This window comes from Trematomus bernacchii, unplaced genomic scaffold, assembly GCF_902827165.1.
Source record: "Trematomus bernacchii unplaced genomic scaffold, fTreBer1.1, whole genome shotgun sequence".
In the NCBI taxonomy this organism is placed as follows: domain Eukaryota; kingdom Metazoa; phylum Chordata; class Actinopteri; order Perciformes; family Nototheniidae; genus Trematomus; species Trematomus bernacchii.
Genome location: NW_022987821.1, coordinates 4,238,427 through 4,259,751, shown reverse-complemented (window position 1 = coordinate 4,259,751; position 21,325 = coordinate 4,238,427). Strand labels below are relative to the sequence as shown.

Here is a 21,325-nt window from a genome sequence, read left to right as displayed (position 1 = left end):
CCCACCTTTAACTGCTTTCTATGGGGTTGAAATAAAGCTAGACACTTTATACATTAAAGAATGTTGAAAAACTACTAAGAACTTATACATTAACTGAGTAATTAATTTAAGAGTAGCTGATGCAATTCAATCAAGATTAGTAGTCCTCCCTCGGAATGATAAACAGCCGTTCATCACCCAAACATATTTTTTAAAGGATGTTAGTGTGCAGCAAGAATGCACCGAACAAATGTAAGCAATAACTCTTTTTACCATAGCTGTGTGAAAAGCCGCTCTTTATAAAAGCAGGTTTAGTAAAATAGGACTCTCTTTGGATTTATCTTCAATATGCCTAAAGTTCATACAACTAGAAGAGTTTCATGTTAAATAAAAGCGTATTCCTGCCGATTTTGACACTTCAAACACTGCATTTTCTTTATTTTTACATTTTGTACCCTGTGTTTACATAATAAAGGAATGCAAACCAAAGCAGTGGAGACAAACCATAGAAAGGAAAAGGGACACTCTCTCCATCAAGGACGTACGAGAAGATGACATTGGGAATTACACCTGCGAATTAGAGTTTGGGAACTTTTTGGTAAGAAGGACGACTGAGCTGTCCGTCACAGGTAAGGAAGACTCTCTTCAATGCTGCACATCGTTTGATTGCAGAGTCATCTCCTGTTCATTTTGTTAAGTTGTGTCTTTTACATTACATGACATGTCATTTGTTAGACGCTTGTATCCAAAGCGACTTACAGTACATACATTCAGTACTGTGGACAATCGCCACAGGAGCAATTTGCGGTGAAGTGTCTTGCCCAGGGACACAAACTATTTCCAAAAAAGGATATTGTCATTGTTGCTCAGGCCTATGTAAACATTGTCTGTAACAAAAAAAAAACATTCTCGTTAAAGAACTGAAGGTTTTTAAAGCTGATCTGTGCACCTTTTCCCAAGGTGTCGCGCTCAACGGCGTCACTGTCTCTCTGTGACTGCTAGGGCCGCTTTAATTGCTAAGTAGTGGATTTCACACAGAGCCACATCAGCACTTTTTCTTAAGGCTGTTAAAATATTTAAGCTTGAACCTAAAGTGGGTGACAGATTGCCTCGCACTGACACCGCCACAGACAGGTTGACCTAGCAGGCGCTGTAGAGCAGGGAATTTTACGACTTAATTATACACACTTTTTAGGGTACCTGATTGGAAAATAGTTGTAGATGTTGCCCTGAGTGTTAAACGTTTATTTAAATTAAGGATCAATATATCGACCTGAAGGGGCCCTTTAATGCCAATTTTCAAGTTCATATTAGTATGTAGTGTCTCTACTGGGACATGTCTCCATACTTTAATGTTCAAAAAGCTCTTTATTTTTCTCACACTGCCTGTGCTGCATCACCTCTGTTCACCCTCTGTCTGGAACCAGAGCCCAGTCTGCTCTGATTGGTTAGTTGGCCGGCTGTGTTCCATAGAGATGTCAGGGAGTATGTGGGTGAGAATGGCAGACCACTATGTAAGCCTTTTAACCATAATACAGCAAAGGGAGAAACCCATAATATGGCCACGTAGTATATCCACGTTCTTCCACACGTTAAATGTGACCTGACATCATAGAAATAACACAAAGACCACGTTAAAGTCATATCTCTTACTCAATTTAAAAAGGACCTATAACTTAGAAAAGTGGAGCTCACATTCATTTGAGTAAAAAAGTTTTCTCAGGCTATTCAAACAACAACAGCTCCTCTCCGTCTTTGTGAGAGATTTGGCTGAGCTCGATTTTGATATGGTGACTTACGTCTGCAAGGATGCGAACAAACGCCGGATAACGCCGACTGAAACAAACAGAGAGAAGTGGAGAGGTTCTTGGATGGATACAGGGGCTGTTGCATTGTGGGCGTGAGGGTCAGACAAAGTGTTTGCTGTAACCGCGTCTTGATTACACTTTATAGTCTCCTTTAAAGAGACAAAGACAGACTCCAGTGAGGGGCGAGCTAAGCCATAAATCATTTTCTCACCAGCCTCAAAATGTCATCCTGGGGGGACTAGTCTTAATCTCTCTATCTACTTTGGAGACATTAAGCATTTTAAAAGAGGTGGCAGAAGATGATTGATGATTGGGCCATGGCATTTATGGTTTTCTCAGAAAGAAAGATACTCGTCCACATGTGTCTGTCTGGGTTTACTCCCACATCGAGTCGGTCTGTAGTGTGAATGTGTCTCTTTTTGGCCTTTTGATAAACTCTGGCAACCTGTCGAGGGTCGATGGTACACTGCCTCTCGCCCAATGAAAGGCTCCGCTTTTCCAAACCTGCAATAAAGAAACTAGATATATGGATATACATCGAGTTAATTTGATGTTTTAGTGATTTTTACTTGTAATTTCATGCAGAAAATACTGCAACCTTTCGGTTAAAGTCCACAGTTGAAGTTGTTTTTACATTTGAAGTATATTTTATTGAACTGAAAAGAGAGACCAAAGTTAACTCTCACTGTAAATGACAAGATACCATTTCGCCTTGAGGTAACAAAGTGTACAGTGTTATACAAAGTGTTACACAAGTCCTCATTGTTCTATTCTGAACTTGCAGTGCTTTTTTTAAGGCTGAATGTCTTCGATTGAAGAAAGTTTTGAGCTTTCGGACGTGGTGTTTTTCTTTCTTTTGTGCAGCCACGGTGGCTGTTCTGATCATGCTAACTACCACATTATTTTGATCTATTTTCTCTTTCTGTCTGCTGTGGCTGCTTCAGTGCACATGAAACACAACGTATCCTTAAAAGAAGGGAGATTTGCTCTTTGAAAGAACTCAGTGCACGGTGTTTGGACCAGAAAATGTAGATTTTATGATCTTTTCAATTTACTGGCTTTAACCAAACCTAATATTCTGACATATACTGATATTAATAGATCCAATGATTTCATAATGAATCAGTGTCCACCAAAAGCTGTAATACACATTTATTGTGTGCAATAAAGTGAAACTGTTTTGGTCATTGTCAGCCCTCTCAATTCCCAATACATCAACATATTATTAAATGGGATATGATACCACATCTGTTTGACCAATCACTGCTGGTACCAATTGAAATACCTTGAACTGAATGTATTTCACCTCCTGGTGAGCACAGATGGAAAAGGAACGTTTCCCTAAAGGTGGAAGGCTAAGACGACAGAAGCAGAACATGTACTTTCTTTTTAAAATCTATATAATGTAGATATTATCCTCAACCTCCCACAGATATTCCAAATCCCCATCAAACCCCCTGTCTCTTCCCTCTTTATCAATACCACCGTATGACTCACTCACAGCAGTGCAAAGGGACAAAAAGTCCGATTGTGTGTGATTATAATGAGCGCCACTAAAATCATAATGAGCTCTCTCGCCAGGTAATTGAAAGTGACATTCATTTGTAAATACATGTTGCGGTTTTATGACTTCCTTGTAAGGTGCGGCGTTTGATGTGTTATATTAAACGCAGTAGAATAAAGTGATGAAATAAAAAAATATATATATATACAGGGGAGTAGCAACTGTGTAAAACAGACTGTCAGTGTAGCTAATGAGCTGGGACCAATGCTGCTAACCTCCTTTACTTATTTTGAACCTGCACGCAATGAGAGGTTGAGGAACAGAAAGGGGCGAGCTTCTAAATAACTAATGAGAGGTTGAAAACAATCAAAAAAGATCTCCTTCCTCTTAAATTAGCTGATGCACTCATAAGATTTTATGAAGTCCTTATCAGGGTCTTGCTTTTTATGAAACATTATTGAGCAGAGATTGGACTGGTTGGAAATGTAATGAAACCGTTTTGCCTCCTCAGCTCATCCACTGCTTTGAATGATGGGAGCTTTTCCCTTGATGTGTGTGTTCTGTTGTGCATTTTGTAAGCTCCAGGCTATTTTCTGAAAATGTAGACAGGGAATAACGAAAGTGCACGACAAGTTTTGAACATGACTTTAAAGGAGGGAACAATAATTTGCACAGGTTTTTGTCGGAAATGAAGGACTCTGATTCCTTCTTTGATAACCCTCGCCCTTCTTGGTAGTTATTTGGAGAGTATTTGGCATTTGCATATTGTGACTATAATATATTGCATGTCATAATCCAGATAAAGAAACCCAAATAACTTTTGTTCTACCTCCCATCTTTATTCTTTGGCCAATAATATGTGTATTTGTATTCAGTTCAACCGAATAAAAGGTGAAATAGATGTTAGTATGTTTTCTACTTGTCTGTTTTAGCTAGAAAACTTGACAGCAGGCTAGTGACGCTACCAGACTGTGATCATAACACACTTTGGGCACCCGAGGTTAAGGGGTACACTTTTGTTTGTTTTTCAATATTAGATTTACCTATAATATATGCAATGCTGTCACAATGATGAATGCTGTTAAACCTGAGGCACATTGATTTTGTATGCTTCAGTATAAGGAGCACCAAATGACTCCAAATGTGATTACAAATACATATGGTACTTGTTTTGATGATACATGGACCAGTGGTGGAGTTTAGTTAACTTTAAATATGTTTTCAGTATTAAATCATGCACATTATGAACGTATTTGGTAGGTAACAGGTCCTCTCTATCCTTCAATATGGCCTCTCTTACACCTCTATTCCTTACGGTAGATCTCCTGCCAGCACCATTTGGTGGCCATTACACATTTCCTCTCCCATCCCGGAGTTGACTCATTACCATATGAAGGAGGTTGGAATATAATTGCCCCCTTTAATTGATGGAAGATAATTAATCTGCCCACGGTGCTGGTGGAAAAAAGAAGAGCATGCACTGAGTGGATTCAGAAAGTAATCCTGGTGAATCCACCTGCTCATTGTGCACTCAGTGGGGGCTTGATGAGGTTTTAGTAGAGTTTGTATCATTTCCTTTGATATTATGTCACTTTAATTGGGAACATACTTATAAGATAAGATGCTTGTCATTATTCTGTAAATCTCATTGAATTTGAATTAATTGTCTGCTTCTTTGGCCAATGGTGCATTGAACTCTTAGAGACTTGTTATTCTTTATAGCATGGCATTTTTGTAATAGTTGTAGCTATTAATTGTGCATATACACTATATGGATGTTCCCAACAAGAAATAGACATAGATAGTTAAAGGATCTCAATGCTTTGTTCATTTTTACTATTCTAGGGAATAATGATAAATGATAAACATAGATGGAACAATGGTCTCCAGCGTGACGCACAGTTCACTGTCAGCATGCAGATTCCCTACGAGGTGCGAGCAGTGTTATGAAATGCACTTAAAGCTGAGTGAAGAGCTCTTAAAGCATGATGGATGGATTTTCGTTGAATTAGAAATATCATTTTTGTCACGTGCTTTGCTGCTTATGTTCTAAAGAATGAATGGATGAGAGTCAATGGAGGACATCCCATGCACATTTAACATTTGACATTGCCATTGGGAATAAATCGGCAAAGAATGAATATGAAATGGCAAGGTAGTTTTATTATTATAGTGTTAGTATTATAAGATTTATGGTACAATCTTTTTATCACCTCCTTTTTCCTGCCTCAGCTCTTGTCTTGCCATTTGTCACGTCCCACCTCTGCCATACTCTCACACCCTGGTCAAGACCAAATATCAATCAGAGGTGAAAGGCAGACCTGAGGCTTTCCTTTAGAGCCAATAATGGAGAGTCTCAAATTGGGCTTTGTTATTTGCATTGCCTTCTTCTTATCCTTCTTCTTGTTTCTGCAAACAAATTATGATACCATCTCATACTTCTAAAGTGAACAAAAGCTCATTGAATATAAGTTGGACAAGTAAGATCAATGCAGAATAAGAGATGGACCGGATCATAATGCATTCACTGAGGAACAATGCGTTTTGCACTTTGCTGTACACTTTCCAGTCCGTGCTATAGTACCCTGTGTCCGGCTGCCGGCCATAACTCAATGTCTTCAGCGATGCCCCCGTCCCCCGGTGGTTTGGCAGGCTGTTTGTTATGCGTTCCCCTGCCATCACTACCCAACCCCGGTGAGTCAACTCGGCCCTGTGCTCTGATCAATCCAGCAGCACAGTGTGTGTACACTGTAGTGCACACTCAGCATCCCGGTGGGTTTCCACCTGCTGGCGCCATCACAGGAGCAGCACACAGGAGATGTGATTGCCGAGCTTCCAGCAGGGGAGAAAGTGGGCGGAAACAGGGGAGAGTATGTGAGCATGAAGCCTCTGCAGAGCACAGTGTTCTCACCGTGGAGTGGTTATGTGGTGACTGTATCGGTACAGGATGTAATTTTACTGAAATGTGTGTATTGCTGTCAAACATGTGTTTTGACTTACATAAAAAGGAGGTTTTGAATCCCTAAATCCTGGAAAAATGTCTCCCTGGGTCTATTTCCCTGTATATCCTAAGGTCGTCCGTCTGTTTGCGTGGTATTGTTTGCTCCTGAGCAACAGTGACAGGTATTTGGCAACGTTTTTCTGGATGCCTGTTTTTCTTGGCACGGCCTGGCAGATCCGAGCCCCCATGAACAAACTGCCGAGGAGGAGATCCAGGAATTAGTTTGACTTGGCCAGCTTTCCACAAGGTGAGATGACTTTGATCAGTTGTCCCCCTGTTTGATGAGGTGGCACTTTCTGGGCACAAATGCTGTTTTAAGCAAACAAAGGACTATCTCCCCTGGCGTTTTGTCACAAGATTTAGGACACAGGACTAGGCAGGATGGACTGGAGGTTTAATACATTTGTATTGCTAAGTATCAGGGCTCTTAGAGTCTAGCTGGGAGAGTTTCGGATTATATGGAACGGAATCATCAGGACACAAAAAATCTGTTTGATTATTCTTTTCATTCACAGTTTTGTTGCATATACCGTAGAGTTAACCCCAGCTATTGCTTGAGACACATTATGTCACCTAGTATCCCGAGAAATTGTTCCCAGAGAGACTCTGCAGTGCATGATTTACATCCAATGGCAGTTCACTTGCAATGTAGAAATAGTGTGCCCTTTATGTAATGGAGCAGAAAGTAAAGTGCAGCATACACTGAGCGTGTCATGCCATACAGAGCGGAGTCGTCGTCAGGGTACAGTAACAGAGGGATGAATGGGATTTTAAAACGACTGCTTTATGGAGGAAGTAGAACAGTGGCATATTGCACTGAGCAGTGAAGCGCGGCACACCACCTGTGGTAAACATCCAATAGAAAACAATGGGTGCATGTGTTTTAAAGGATTGTGTGTGAAGGTTTGTGGATGTGTGCAATGTTCTTGCAAGAGATTGTCGAAGACTAGCTGTTGACATCGGCTGCTTGGTGAGGGATCTTTTCATTTCCCTCACCAAGTGTTTCAATAGGCACTATGATGCTTTTTGTGGTCTTCCCTTTCCTCTAGTGTGTTATATAGGTTTCTGTGCATGTAAATGGTCTGCAAAGGCTAAAATCCCTGTGTTCCCTCCAGAGGGGGTTTCTCTCCCACACACTCGCAGATGATGAAAAGGATTCATCATAACATCCACTACCATCTATTTATTCTCTACATGTGCTGATGCTTTTTTCTTTTTTAAGCTGTGGAGCTCAAAAACTGGCAGGTGCTCTTATTGTTTGTGTCATCCTGACACATTCGCTTGTGCTGGTCTTTGTGAACGTGTGATTAAATCAGCGTGAGTATCGAAATCCAAACCCAAAACAGTTTTGAGTGAAACCTCTTCGCCTCAGAGACACGGTCTTCACGGAGCAGGTGACGCCAAGCAACAGATGTGATGCCGGTTTGAACAGATGGTGTAAACATTTTGCAAAAAGGTCAGGTGGTCTGGTGCCTTTGGTTCTCTTGCAGCACATTGATTGGGCTTTTTTCTTTTTGAAAAGGAAGACCGAATCCATGACAATAATCCCTCTGCATGAAAGTGGGATCAAGAGCTTACAGGCCCTAATTACTAACAGTGGGCAGCTATTTGACATATTCCTCGTGATTTGACAGGTGCTTTTGATGAGTATTGCTTTCTTAGACAGCTGAAGCGTGTATATTTATTCTACTCTTTTTTTAATACATAAGAAATAACATGCATGCAAATGGGTTACAGAGGGTGTAGAATAAAGAGTTGATTTAGGATCTCTACATTGTCTATCACCTTTTCTGTCGTCATACATCTTATCAAATATCTATCAATAAGCAAACTGTGCTTACAAATGTTCCCCTGACACATCGTACATCTGGGATCGCTAATTAAGATGACGTGTAACATAATTAATGCCTTCACTCTGCTAATTAGCACTCACTTAGTGCCTTCGCGTTGGAGATGTGAAAATCAGTGCTAAACTAGTGTTCATTTTATTCCACACCACAGTCATGTGTAGCAAGTTACCACATTAAGCGATTTGAAAAGATGTCTTATTGCTTTTTAGAAATGCATCTGTATTTATTTTTTGTTGAAGTGTCTGTACTTCTGTTATGAAGTTATTTTTTAGTGATTTAAGATGTGTGGCTCCTCTAAAGGCCACGAGTACATGAGTGTAGCCTTGAAGATGTTCTCTACCTCTTTCCCTGCCATCCCTATCTCTGGCAGTTTGTAGAAGCGCCCCATCAAGGACACTTCAGCCACGTGTCAATCCACTGATTCCCGCCGAGAGATAAGAAGGCTGCGAAGGGACTGCGGAGGGGAATCTTGCATAATTTATATTGAGCAAAAAATCTATTTGGTGGCATAAATTACTCTGATGTTAATTAGTTGCAGATTGGTCTTTTACAAAAGGTGCATTCTAAATCACTTCGGGGAGAGAGACTCGCTGCACCAAGCTGGATTGTTCAGACGGTGATCATTTCACACGATGTTATGATGGTAAAACGGTCCCTATGAATACATTGAAAAAGAGACTATTATTATTTCTAGTCCCTCTACTGGTAAGGCAGGAAACATGGAGGAAAGGCTTGTGTTGGAGTTGTCAAGTTCTCCCTCCCTTCTCCCCCGTCCTTGCTCCTTCACACACTGTAAACTGTACACACACACACACACACACACACACACACACACACACACACACACACACACACACACACACACACACACACACACACACACACACACACACACACACACACACACACACACACACACACACACACACACACACACACACACACCCACCCACACACACACACACACACACCCACCCACCACCCTCGGTCAGGGAGATTGCTTACCAGCGCTTAGTTCAGTGGCGATGCCCAGTTGGGCCTTGATGTAATGGAAATTGATTGCACTGCTCCCAGGCTACACTGTCATGACAAGTTATTTTAATGGCACTAAAGCGGGCTTATGTTGAAGTTTAAAAGGAGGGGGGGGGGGGCGGAGGCAGCCCAGTGACTCCGGGCGTAGTTACAGCATTGCAAGGCTTTTTATTTATTTATGAGATAGCACAATGTTTCTCACAACCAAAAAAATACAGACGGCGAGTTTACAATGAGAGATTGAGAGGAAAATAATGGTGGGGTGGGATCAGTGATGGGGGGGGGGGTGACATTTCAGAGCAATTTTCCTTCAAGAGTTAGTGCCTCAGGAGTGAATAGTGGTTGAAGTGAGCTACAAAGGTTACAATTAAAGAATGATTTGTGCCGTTCAGTATACATTTAGCTGTCACTTCTATAATGGTACAGTATAGTGCATACAGGCCATCTACTGTATGTGCCCATTTATCCTAGCAGTAACCTGCCAAGCATGGAAGATGGATATTTTAAGCCAAGATGAAAGCTGTTGTTTATTGGCCTCACGCAGGTAATGGTTGCAACATAAAGGATGTGGCAGACCAAAAGTTCAAAAATCAAGAAATATAGAGGAATTCGCTTTTTGTCATTTTTAGTATTTAGTGTCTCTACTGTGACATGTCTCCATGCTTTAATGTTCAAAAAGCTCTTTATTTTGTCTCATACTGCCTGTGTTGCAGCACCTCTTTTCACCCTCTGTCTGAAACCAGAGCCTGGTTTCATTGGCTAGCTGGCCGGCTCTGTTGTGATTGGTCAACTGCTTATCACGTAGAAGTGCGTTGGAGTGCTAGCTAATAGAAATGTGAATGTTCCTTGGTGATGTTCTGGAAATAAACATACTCCATGGACAAAGAGTCCAATGGAGGCGGGAGTGTGTTGGAGAGAAACTCCCTCTGGATGGAGTTTGGGGATTTTAGCCTTTGCTAACCATTTACATGCACAGAAACCTATATAACACACTACAGGAAAGGGAAAACCACAAAAAGCATAATTTATATATAATTTAGGTGATGTGTGTTTCACAGGTAGGATCATTTCTTGCTAACAAGTTGCATTCAGGTAACTCGTATAGCGAAGGTTGTCTGAGGCTTGCTTGGGTTGCATTTGTATTATTGGAGGAGACTTGGCTGTACTTTGCCATAGGCAAACTTCAGCAGAAGTGGTTTACTCTCTGTCTGCCATACTGTTTTCTCTTCTGTTTTTTCCCTGTTTTTTGTCTTCTTCTGCCCTCCCTATATCTGGTTACCAGAGTTGGGCGGTTTACTTTAAAATGTATTCCATTACAATTACTAGTAGCATGTAAAAAAATGGATCGTAATCTGAGTGTCAAAATATTAAAGTAGTGTAACCTGATTACTTTGTGTTACTTTTGGGGAACCACAATATACAATGCAATGCAAACTTTAAGTATTGCGTTTCCCTCATGATTTGTCCAATTAATGCTCACTGTGGGACAGTCTGGCCAAATCAAAAGGTCCCTGCTCTTCTTGACAGCTAGAGCAACCAATTAAATTCCTGTGCCTGGTCTGAAACAGCCGCACCGCCCACCATGAGTGATTATTACCTCATATGTGGGACGTATAGAGTCTGTGGGCGGCGTATTGATTGCGATGGTGAAAACTGATCTTGCGCTTTGGCCCTAAGGAGTGCCACTGCCATGCTTTACAATAATAAAGGTATCAAGCCAGAATAGTTTCACGTGCACATGCATGATTTCCCATTTGGGTGTCACTGTCTGCCGTGCGCGGCCTCATCACACAGGTCAGCAGAGCCAGGACCTCACTCTCACTCTGCTCGATCATCTGAACGAGAGCGGAAATTAACTTTGATGTGGTATGTCTGTGGGCGAGAGGCTCAGGTCCGCGAGGGGGGAAGAGGTGGCTGGTCAGCTGCGTCTGTGGGCGAAATGTGTTTGCCACATGCAGAGATATGAAAAAGAGAGGAGTGTGTGTGAGATAGAGAGAGAAGCCACCCCCACATACTCGATGAGGAGACTTCAAATACGCTTAATTCATATTCATCTCACATGGAGTTGTGGGCTTAGAGAGCTAGATGTACTGTAATACATCTCAGCTCTCTGTGACAGATCTGGAGCATGTGTAAATGATATTGTAATTTCAGTGAACTATCTCTTACAATATGTGCAGACCTATCATTAGCACTAAGTGCCTCCCCTATGTGGCGTTAGAGAGGGCTTTTGTCTTTGTGTTTCTCCCTCTTGTCTTGTCTCAATGACAGATCTATTTGTCTCTGTTTTACAAAAAATAATATCTTTAATGTAAAGGTATCCTTCCTAGTGACAAACTCGCTGAGGATTATAACTCTCAGTTACTGTAGGTCCTTTTTAGCCTCTTTACGCAACGGGCGGCTAGCAGCGGACCCATCTGACTGGGCTCTGGTTTTAGACAGAGGGTGAAAAGAGGTCCTGCAGCACAGGCAGTATGAGAAAAATAAAGACCTTTTTGAACATTAAAGCATGGAGACATGTCACAGTAGAAGCACAAAAAAGCAATAGGTGTGTTCAAACTCTGAGGACAACTTGCTCTTTCCATGAACTAAAGTGACCCTAAAGGTAAAAGCTGTGAGCTGTTATTGATTTCACCTTTTAAATCCCCTACAGTCATCCAGGGGAGATGTGCTATACATAGATGAAGGCAGCAGGGAGAGAAATATATGCAAGATTTAAGCCTCTTTGAAACTGAGGCGCAGGTTCTGCAAAAATAGCATGCAACCAGCGTGTTCAAGGTGTTCCTGATTCACAGTGCCACAATGTTATTCCACCAAGAAATGCAGACACAACTGAGGAATAATGGAGAATTTCTGCAGCCCAACAATCTGTTCCATTTTATTCCAATAGGTTTCAAAAACTATCCCTGTCGTGAGAAATCTGCACACTGTCCTTTTTGCTTGAAAATACTTAAAAATAGGGTTTCACGGTATAAAACACCCGTCAGGTCATGATCATCTGACGTAACATTTTATGCTGATGTTTAAGAAAGATAATGTGATTTTATTTCTCCTTAAATGTGTAATATAAAGAATACTTTGATGTCTCCAAGGAACTAACAGCCTTTACAATATCCGGGACTAAAATATAAATTGAGGGTCAAAGGTAAAGTCGTCTTTTATGTTTGAATAAAACGTCTGTAAAAGAAGACTCAATAATAAATGCGTGTAAATCCAGCATTTCTCAGCTGAGCCCCAGTACAGTTTACCGTTTTTTGCTGCATCTCCCTTGAGGATAACGGATTTGGGGGGGGTTAGCACAAACCCCCGATGTAGGGCACCACAGTGGCACAGCTACCCCGGCCCGGCTGGCACCAGACACCAACCGCTGACCTGTTTAAACAGCTGGAACGCTTGGCACTGCCTGCCTCCGGAGATTTGCAGGGCCACTGGCAAAGGGGTTGAGAGGAAGGAAGAGGGGGTGAGGGAGGGGAGAAGGAAGGGGGATGGGAGGCTTGTTGGCGTAGCTGGGCGGGGGGGATTCGTAGCTCGGCAATAGGGGACCAGTGTGCAGAAATGGCAGGAATTAAACAGGCCGCTGGCAACAAGTGGAGGAGGAGGAGGTTGGAATAGAGTTCAAGTCAAATATACACAGGTTTTTAAACGGGGGGCTGGTCAGGTTGGGCGGATGCAATGAATGGGTGACCAGGACAAATAATAAATAGATGGTTGAGAAGCCTCTGTGCCAACCGCTTTGTTTGTCATTAAGGAAAAACAGAGCCTCTGTGTTTTGGAGGGTTTAAGGCTGTTTGTAAGGGGAGTGGGAGGTTACTGACTTACAAGAGGGAGCACCTTTTAGCTGGCAGGGGTAACAATAACAATGCTGCTGTAGCAAAGAGCATACGCTCTTAACACAAAAAAGGACACAGTCAATATCAGCCAGGAAAAAAAATGAAATGTAGTTACCGAACACCTGCTCCAAAATAACCAAAAGGCGTCTATCTTTTGGAGCCGACTTGCACATGACAAAAGCAGCTGCGCTGGCAGATAACAGTGATTCACTAGATGTCATTAGTCATTCTGCACAAGGATATTTAAAAAAAGAGTGTGCAGCATTTGAGGTTAAATGAAGCTTCACAGTCGTTGGCGTCGTATTTTTGGGAATTCAATAACACAGATAATACTTTACAAGTCAAAATGCAATGGCTTCTAAGGCAGCAGCATGATTTCGGTTGCTTTTCAATCTAACACTTTTAGTTTTACCAAGGATTTCTTTACTGCTTATGTAACATCCATTTGAGGGCTTCTGTATTATTAATGACGATCAAATCCTTGTTTATGGAAGTGCTTGAGCCTGGCTGGTTTAATGATATTTCTTTCCAGAGGTATGTTTGCAGCAGCTTTGATGAATAATTCAGAGGGTTTGTGCTATATTCAATGCACATTCCAAAGGATGTTTTAGCGCTGAGACGAGCGCCAAAAACACGGCTGAAAACATTTCAAGCACCAGCGATCAGACCTTAAGTCAAATGCCAATATTTGACTGACCCTGCTTGTTTGTGTGGGAGGGGTACATGTTTGTTCAAGTCTAGTTTGTATTTGTCCGCATGTAGAGAAACGGAGGATGCAACAGACTCTAGTACATAACAGAGGCAAAGATTATAGTAGCAATAAAACTTATCTGCACAATTATCTGGACAGTTAAGCATGCAGTTAAGCATGCCTTGAAGCTTAGTATGGATTTCATACAGTGGTCAATTGGACACAATGGGTGGATTAGGCCCTTTTCCTAATTGGGCAACATGTTTTTTCTCTATTCATGGTATAAAAAAATGTTTAAAGCGAAACTCCCTCTGGAAGAAGCTTTGGGATTATAACCTTTACAAACCATTTACATGCACACAAACCTATATAACACTATAGAGATGGAAAAACCCCAAAACCGAATAGGGCCCCATTTTAAAAAAACATAAAAATCTATTTAGCTTTTAAAGAGCATAACAGAGGCGTCTGCCAGACAAGCTGACACTTAATTGGCAGGCAGGTTGATAGAAGTGGCTTATGTAAGCGGCGACAGTATATTATGTTATTTAGCAACCCTTTGTACAGTAAATGCAGAGTAAATATATAAACTGTACTTACAGGCAGTGCATCATTTTGTATCATATGCAAGAAGAGATAGGACTACAAGATTTTACATAGTCACAGATAAGTCATGCGTAATGATAACAATTAGCATTAGTTATCTTTTTATAACAATAGCATGTACTCTCTATTTTACACGTGTAAAGACATGCATTCTTGTTCCCATGAATTATTCGGTCAACTGTTTTTCTGTTACAGTAATGACTTTGTGTCTTAAGTTTAACTTAATCATAAAAACACACCAAGTTTAATTAAAATAATTGGGTGACTTACTTGTTTTGTATGAATTATTACCAATATTGCATGTAAACATATTGAATAAAACTGACTGAATTTTTTTTCGTGCATGATATAATTTCTTTATGCATTATTAATATCAATTATTTGTGGCATTGAAATAAAGGCACATAGCCATTCAGTGGCAAAATAATCCAACTTCATATTTACTTATATTATAAAGTCGCAAAGTACAATATATTACTTAGTGTTTCGTGATTTCTAAAAGCACAATTAACCATCAATTTGACTGGGCTGTCAATAAGAAGAACAATGTAAGTCAAAGTAATCCACCATTTTGATCATTTGAATCACTTTTATTTGTTATTAATACAATTCAAATATGCAGCGATAATAACTTCACCGAATTTAAAAACAATATCTATTAGAGATGGGATCCTCCGTATATTGTTATTAGTATATTGTGAATTTTCTTGCAGCACAGGGTAAATAAAAAAAGCACTCCTCACCACAGAAGAGATCTTCGAGATGTATGAACTGCCACCGAACAATGATAATATAATTTGTCCTGGGAAGCGTGCTGTAACACAAAAAATTAGAAAAGCTCGAGAAAGCAACTTGTAAAATCTTAATTAAAAGATTGTATCAGACATGGCTTTGCTTATGGAAAATAGGGAAATAATGGACTTAAAAGACAAGTTTTTACAGACGGAGCCGAGAAATAATTCACTCTGCTGGTGTAGCGGGAATCAGAGAGGAGTTATTTGCCTCAGGGAGAGAATTGACATTTTTTAATATCCACAGCAATGAAATCTCAATATAGCAACTGTGAGGCTGCAGTGTGTCATTTGGCATCAGATCCCTCCTTTTCTGTATTTTTTTCCTCTGCTGTTTGTCTCATTTCAGAGCTCATTATGGCAGAAAAACAAAGTGTAATTAACGCAATCATGATTAATTACAGCACACAGCCTCGGTTTACACATCTGCCTAATTGCAACTTTCTTTCACGTTATTTCAAACGTTCAAGTAAGCAGAACTCGTCGCATTCGCTGTGTTTTCTTCTCCTCTTCCTTCCTGCAAGTCTCTTTGTGTTTCTGTAACTTTTTCTCAAACATTTGACAAATCTAAACGGCCCTCTGCTCGAACACTCCCACACATGTTACTCCCAGCTTCCCCTAACCCACATCCACATTTAGATCTAGAGACGGCCATTTTGGAGGAGAACATGTGCAAAGTGGGAAGTGTAGCACTGCCAAAGGCAACCTGTCAAACTGATTCCCACTGCGATATATACATAGTAATACCCCTATTGATTGCTGTGAATAAATGTTTCGAGGGGAACTGGAAAGCAGGCTGCTGGGAGAAAAAATGGGAAGAATTTATGACAGGCAGACAGCACTCAAGATTAATTCACTTTTTAATTACAGGGAATGTAACTACTCAACAGGCTTGTACTTCAAGGTATTGCCTGTTGAGTAGTTACATTTAAAGCTAAGACAAAATGCTTGCTGAGAACGCAGTATATGAAAGAAAGTGTATGTATCTATAGTACATTTTTCCTCGACCCAGCGTTATTGAAATCTCCGCCGTCTGTATTAGTTTCTCATATTCATGCTTGTTGGAAATTGGAGAAATCGGCTTTCTGAGTGTGGTGAAACTCCATTATTTCTTCTGTGGTCTTGTAAAAAGTCTATTAAGTGTCAAGCTCACTCTTTACACCGAGCCTGTTACATATTTTCCATTTTGTCTCTTTTTTTAAAAATATAATTCACTTGGCTTTCTGTTGTTTTCATGCTGCAGGAATACAATTCCCCCTGCAGAGGCGAAAGCTTCCCAGCATGTTAATGTGTTCTGTAGGCCGAGAAAGCAAAAGAAGCGGCACATTAACACAGTTTAGTGCCGCGGAGCCTGGGAGGACCATCTCCTGAGTTTAAACTAAGGCCAGCTATTAGTGTGTTTAAACGGCAACCAGGAAAACGATATTGATCCCTGGGGGGAAATTTCATGTTACAATTGCTACCATTTGAAAATTGAAATGTTTATTAAAAAAGATTGGAGTGTAGTTTACCACCAAATATAACAACAATAAATAACGACAAGGACGAGTGTTACATAGTGCTTTCACTGCAGACTATTTACATTCACCAAAACCTATACACGCTACAGGAATGGAAAGACCCTAAAAGCATAATAGGGTCTCATTTAGAATCAGGGATTCACTTTGGGTGCTTTTTGTGTAATTTGGTCTGAAGCATTTACTTTAACCCCCATCAACAGTAATGTGAAAATATTGGATTTCATCTGTAAAGTTTATGAATCATCTGGGAAGTTTGATAACCTTCTTTTGAAGTTTAACATCACACCTGCCGCCTCGTCATCATTCATGAAAGCCAGCTGGCATTTAAGCCTCAATCAAAAGTCACATGTTCTCCAGTGTGACGCTGTAAAGGACAGAACTCAACAGGGTGTCATGTAATTGCATGTGATGTATGACCCTGTGTCAACCTGGCATCTCTTTCTCAAACTACAGACACTTACAGTATCAGAGGCATGTGTGGAGGAAGTACCTGCACCTGTTGCTATGCAACAAGTCATGTGCATCCTCATGCAGAACAAGAAAAGAGCTTTCACCTTTATTGGTTGAAAAATGTATTTTTATATTGTGCTTGTGAAATCACATTCAGGATCAAAAAATATACTAAAAGATCAGTTTGAGACATGTGATTCTAAACAACATGTCCTGTAGCATCGAACCCTGCGCTCACCAGGCTTTCTAACGGTTGCTATGGGTGTGACATGATGGCAATTAGCACCATGTTAACCCAGCTGGCTTTCCTCCTTCAACTTCCATCACTAAGGATATTCACGCCCAAGCAATGACCCACACTGCCTCCCAACACACACGCTTTCCTGTTGATGAAGAAGCGCCAAACAACATCTTCATCTCATCCATTCTTTTTTTCTTTCCGTCTCTTCTTAGCTCGCTCTCCCACTCTATCCGCTGCCAAAACCCTTTTTTTATAAAAGCACCCGGAGCTTTCTTGCAGCTCCACCATCTCCTTCCTCTCTGACTCATCCTCAACTCCTCTCTTGAGGAATATTTTAGGCCAGGCGGCTTGAAGCATATCACCATCTCTCCCACCTCCCACCCTCCTTATCATTGAGTGAATCACACGTTTCTGAGGCCCCCGCTCTAGAAACAGGTGAATAATGAGTGCAGGCCCTCTCTAATTAACAAGCAACTGTCTCCTAGCCACACATGATTAGCCGCACATGATCCAAGTGTGGACAGTTTTTCCTCAGCAGTGCAAATGTTTACAAGTATGCATCAGATCCAAAAAAGATCTCTCATTACAGGAAATACCTGAACCATATATAAGCACTGTGAGTAATCATGCCTTTCTGTTTCAAAGCTGTTCAGTGGAGAGTGAAGTCGCTCCTGCTATTTTTGCTTTAGATGATTTATGTGATTTCCCCCGAACGCATTGTCCTATCCTCTGGGCCCGCTCATATTCAATTGTTTTGATGGATCTCCTAAACCAACACCCTTTTCAATAAGGAAGTATACCCTTATTATGTTCTGTTCAGGGTTTTCTATATTGGTATTTCTTAACAAGTATCCTCGGAGAGAGTAGCATTGTCATTTCTTTAGGGTTCATGTATTTCCCAAAAGTGTATTTTTCAGTGCTTTTCAAATATCCCCTTTTCAGCTCGGGGAGTCCAGCAGAGCATCTAGCTCATTTTTAACAAGCAGCATCCTTTTTCAGACAAAAGATGTATCTTTTGCACCTCGGAAATATCCGTCATAACAAGTGGCTGCAACTCCACAAAGCACACATTCTTTTCTACTACATTTTCAGACAGATAGACAGAATTTGATCCACGTGGTTGCTGCCAGACACGGTGTTGAAACAGCTGCCCTGATGCTGTTTGCAGACATTACGGTGTATAGAAGTTGTTAGCAGCGGTGCTATAGCTGGGATCATGGGAATGAATGCAGATTGCAACAGTGGTGTGCAGAAGCCCAGAGCCCAATATTACGATTTCTAATGTTAGTTTCTGCAATTGACTGACCTGCATTCAACTCAAACTTAAATTGCAATATAATACATCCTTAGGAGAAAGCAAAACCCAGGTCTCTAGTACTTTACGTCCTTTAAAGCCGCTCGTTTCCCTCTCCTAGCAGTAAAGCGACATCTCCTTCATCCGAGAGATCATCAGAGACCGCACTCATCGTGGCTCTGCTCCATTTCCGTTGCCTCAAGCAGATGTTTCAGGGCATAAGCCACGAGGTCCTTCCGCTAAAATAACTGATATTTTTCCAGAATCATAACATTTGACTCCCACACTGTACAATCACAGGCAACAGCAGCGTCCTTGTTTTCATGAACTATTTATTTAACTGCTCTGCACATTCTGTTCATAAAAAAAAATAGTTTGCGGTAGGAAAATTGCACCGGTTATGTTGTGAGGTAATGAAAGCACTTTTCCTTCAGCTGAGGTCACATTAAGAATTTACTATGGCATTTTTCCAGTCTATTGACCTGTATATTTAGCCATGAAAGAGAAAAGTGGCCAATAAAACCTTGTAAGTACTTGATGATAGCCTCTCAAAAATACAATCTACTTCCACAATCTGAACAAAAGTAGTACTACCAGCATGTCTTTCCAGCAATTGACTCCGGTACTGTTCCTGTATAGTGTTTTTCATAGTCATTTAACCTCATTTGAAAGAGAAAGGTTGTATAATTCACCAGCAGAAAGTATATTTGGCAAACTGACTTATTGAGTTCGGTTTGCTGGTTATCTAACACCCTTGTCCATTTGTCCCCTCGGCCCTGAGGAAGCCCTTTACTGTCTCAAAACTTTAACAGCTGCTGACAAATGTCTTCTCCTTCCCAGTTTGCAGCAGCTGCCGTCGGCTAAAGTCCAGTTTGAAGACATTCTTGTTAACTTATTCAACACATTAAAGTCCTGCATTATCTTTCAGATTCAGTTATATAACATATCTTCTGATGTGTCAAGCCTTGGCGAGGATGGTTTGACAAAGTCAGTTTATTAAAAATGACATTTTCAATGAACAGGCTTTGGTTAAAAGGGTCTTAAGCTTACAAACAAAACACACACACACACCCACACACACACACACACACACACACACACACACACACAACTCCACTTAATCTATGTTTGCTGAAGTGGTCTTTAATGAGGTGGGAACAGAGGACCACAACCCTCTCTCCCTCCTCCCCTCCTCCTCTGCCTCCTTTTTCATCTTCCCTTTCTCTTTCTCCCCCTCGAGAGCGACGGAAACAGACAGACAGAGTGACAAAGACACACACAGCGAGCGACACACAGATAGGGGAAGGAGAGGAGGCGATGTGGGAGTTAATGGGAGAGAACAAGGTCTTTTTTTTCCCCCTCTTTTATTACTCCATCCCCCCATCCATCATCATGTGATCACAGCGAGAGCAGGTCACAGGGCCGGTGAGGGACACTGTGTGTGTGTGTGTGTGTGTGTGTGTGTGTGTGTGTGTGTGTGTGTGTGTGTGTGTGTGTGTGTGTGTGTGTGTGTGTGTGTGTGTGTGTGTGTGTGTGTGTGTGTGTGTGTGTGTGTGTGTGTGTGTGTGTGTGTGTGTGTGTGTGTGTGTGTGTGTGTGTGTGTGTGTGTGTGTGTGTGTGTGTGTGTGTGTCGCCCCTCAGCGAAAAGCCTGCCCACTCCCTTTTATAATAACCCACCACAGAATGATGGTTTTGTAGTTGAAGACCAGCCAGCTTCACTGATGCATCTCAAATGTGTGTGTGTGTGTTGTTGCGTGCCTTACAGCTTGGTGGGATCCCACTGACAAACATCATATCCGCACCGTGCCCTTGATTTGGATAAAAGGCACAATTTCTTTTGCTCTAGAGTTAGCTACTTCAAATGTGCTGTTTACTTTCTATGATTGTTTTATCATTAAAGCAAATACATAATGTACAACTTTTAAACTCACTTAACAGTATGTGCAACAAGCTATAGCTTCATGTTTGATGTTTGCATCCCCAGAGTAGAACAAATCTTTTTTTTCTTTTCAAGTCATAATGAAGCTAACTAAGCATATTTCATCTGGAAAAAGGTAATTGAGGTAATGAGATTTCTTTAGACAGCACTGGAATGCGGCAGGCTCAGGGGAAAAAGGAATCATTTGCTATGACTTCTTTTTTGAAATTGTAATTAATGAGCTCATATAGGGTTTTTTTTTATCCTGCTTTCAGCTCACTGCTTTAACAAATTGCATGATTATTTATTTAAAGGACATGGCATGGTTTTATCTTTCAATAGATTGGGCATCAGAACAATTAAATTGTTTTAATTAGCACAACTGAGTGGATACCACTGCAGTGTATATTTGACTAAAATATTGCCTCTGAAATAAGAGGAAACCAATCAGAGCAGACTGTTCTCTGGTTTCAGACAGAGGGTGAAAAGAGGAGCTACAGCACAGGCAGTATGAGAAAAATGGCAGTTACAAATATCTATGTATATATGAAGCTGACAAATTAGCATAATATGTGCACTTTGTCATGGTTTAACTGGCCTTTTCAAGACAGAATCTCGCCCACAATACCCTTACTTATTTGTGGAAAACTGATTTTTAAGGGTCCCGCAGTTGCATCATGAAACACTCATCTGTTATGTATGGCACAAAGTTATTCATGAAGAATAACTGAATATATAAATGGAAGAAAGAAATCTGAAAAACTTAAGTCTGCTCTGTTAAACTGCAGTTGTTGCGATAAAAACGACCCT

General features: G+C 40.9%; 1 protein-coding gene across 1 annotated transcript in view; it reads left to right on the top strand.

Moving 5' to 3' along the window:
• LOC117498885 (interleukin-1 receptor accessory protein-like 1-B) overlaps positions 1-21,325 on the top strand; it is a 170,849-nt gene that overhangs the window by 80,527 nt on the left and 68,997 nt on the right. Inside the window, exon 5 of the mRNA XM_034151044.1 lies at positions 455-608. Within this exon, the coding sequence (XP_034006935.1) occupies positions 455-608 (154 nt within the window). The remainder of the gene's footprint in view (positions 1-454; positions 609-21,325) is intronic.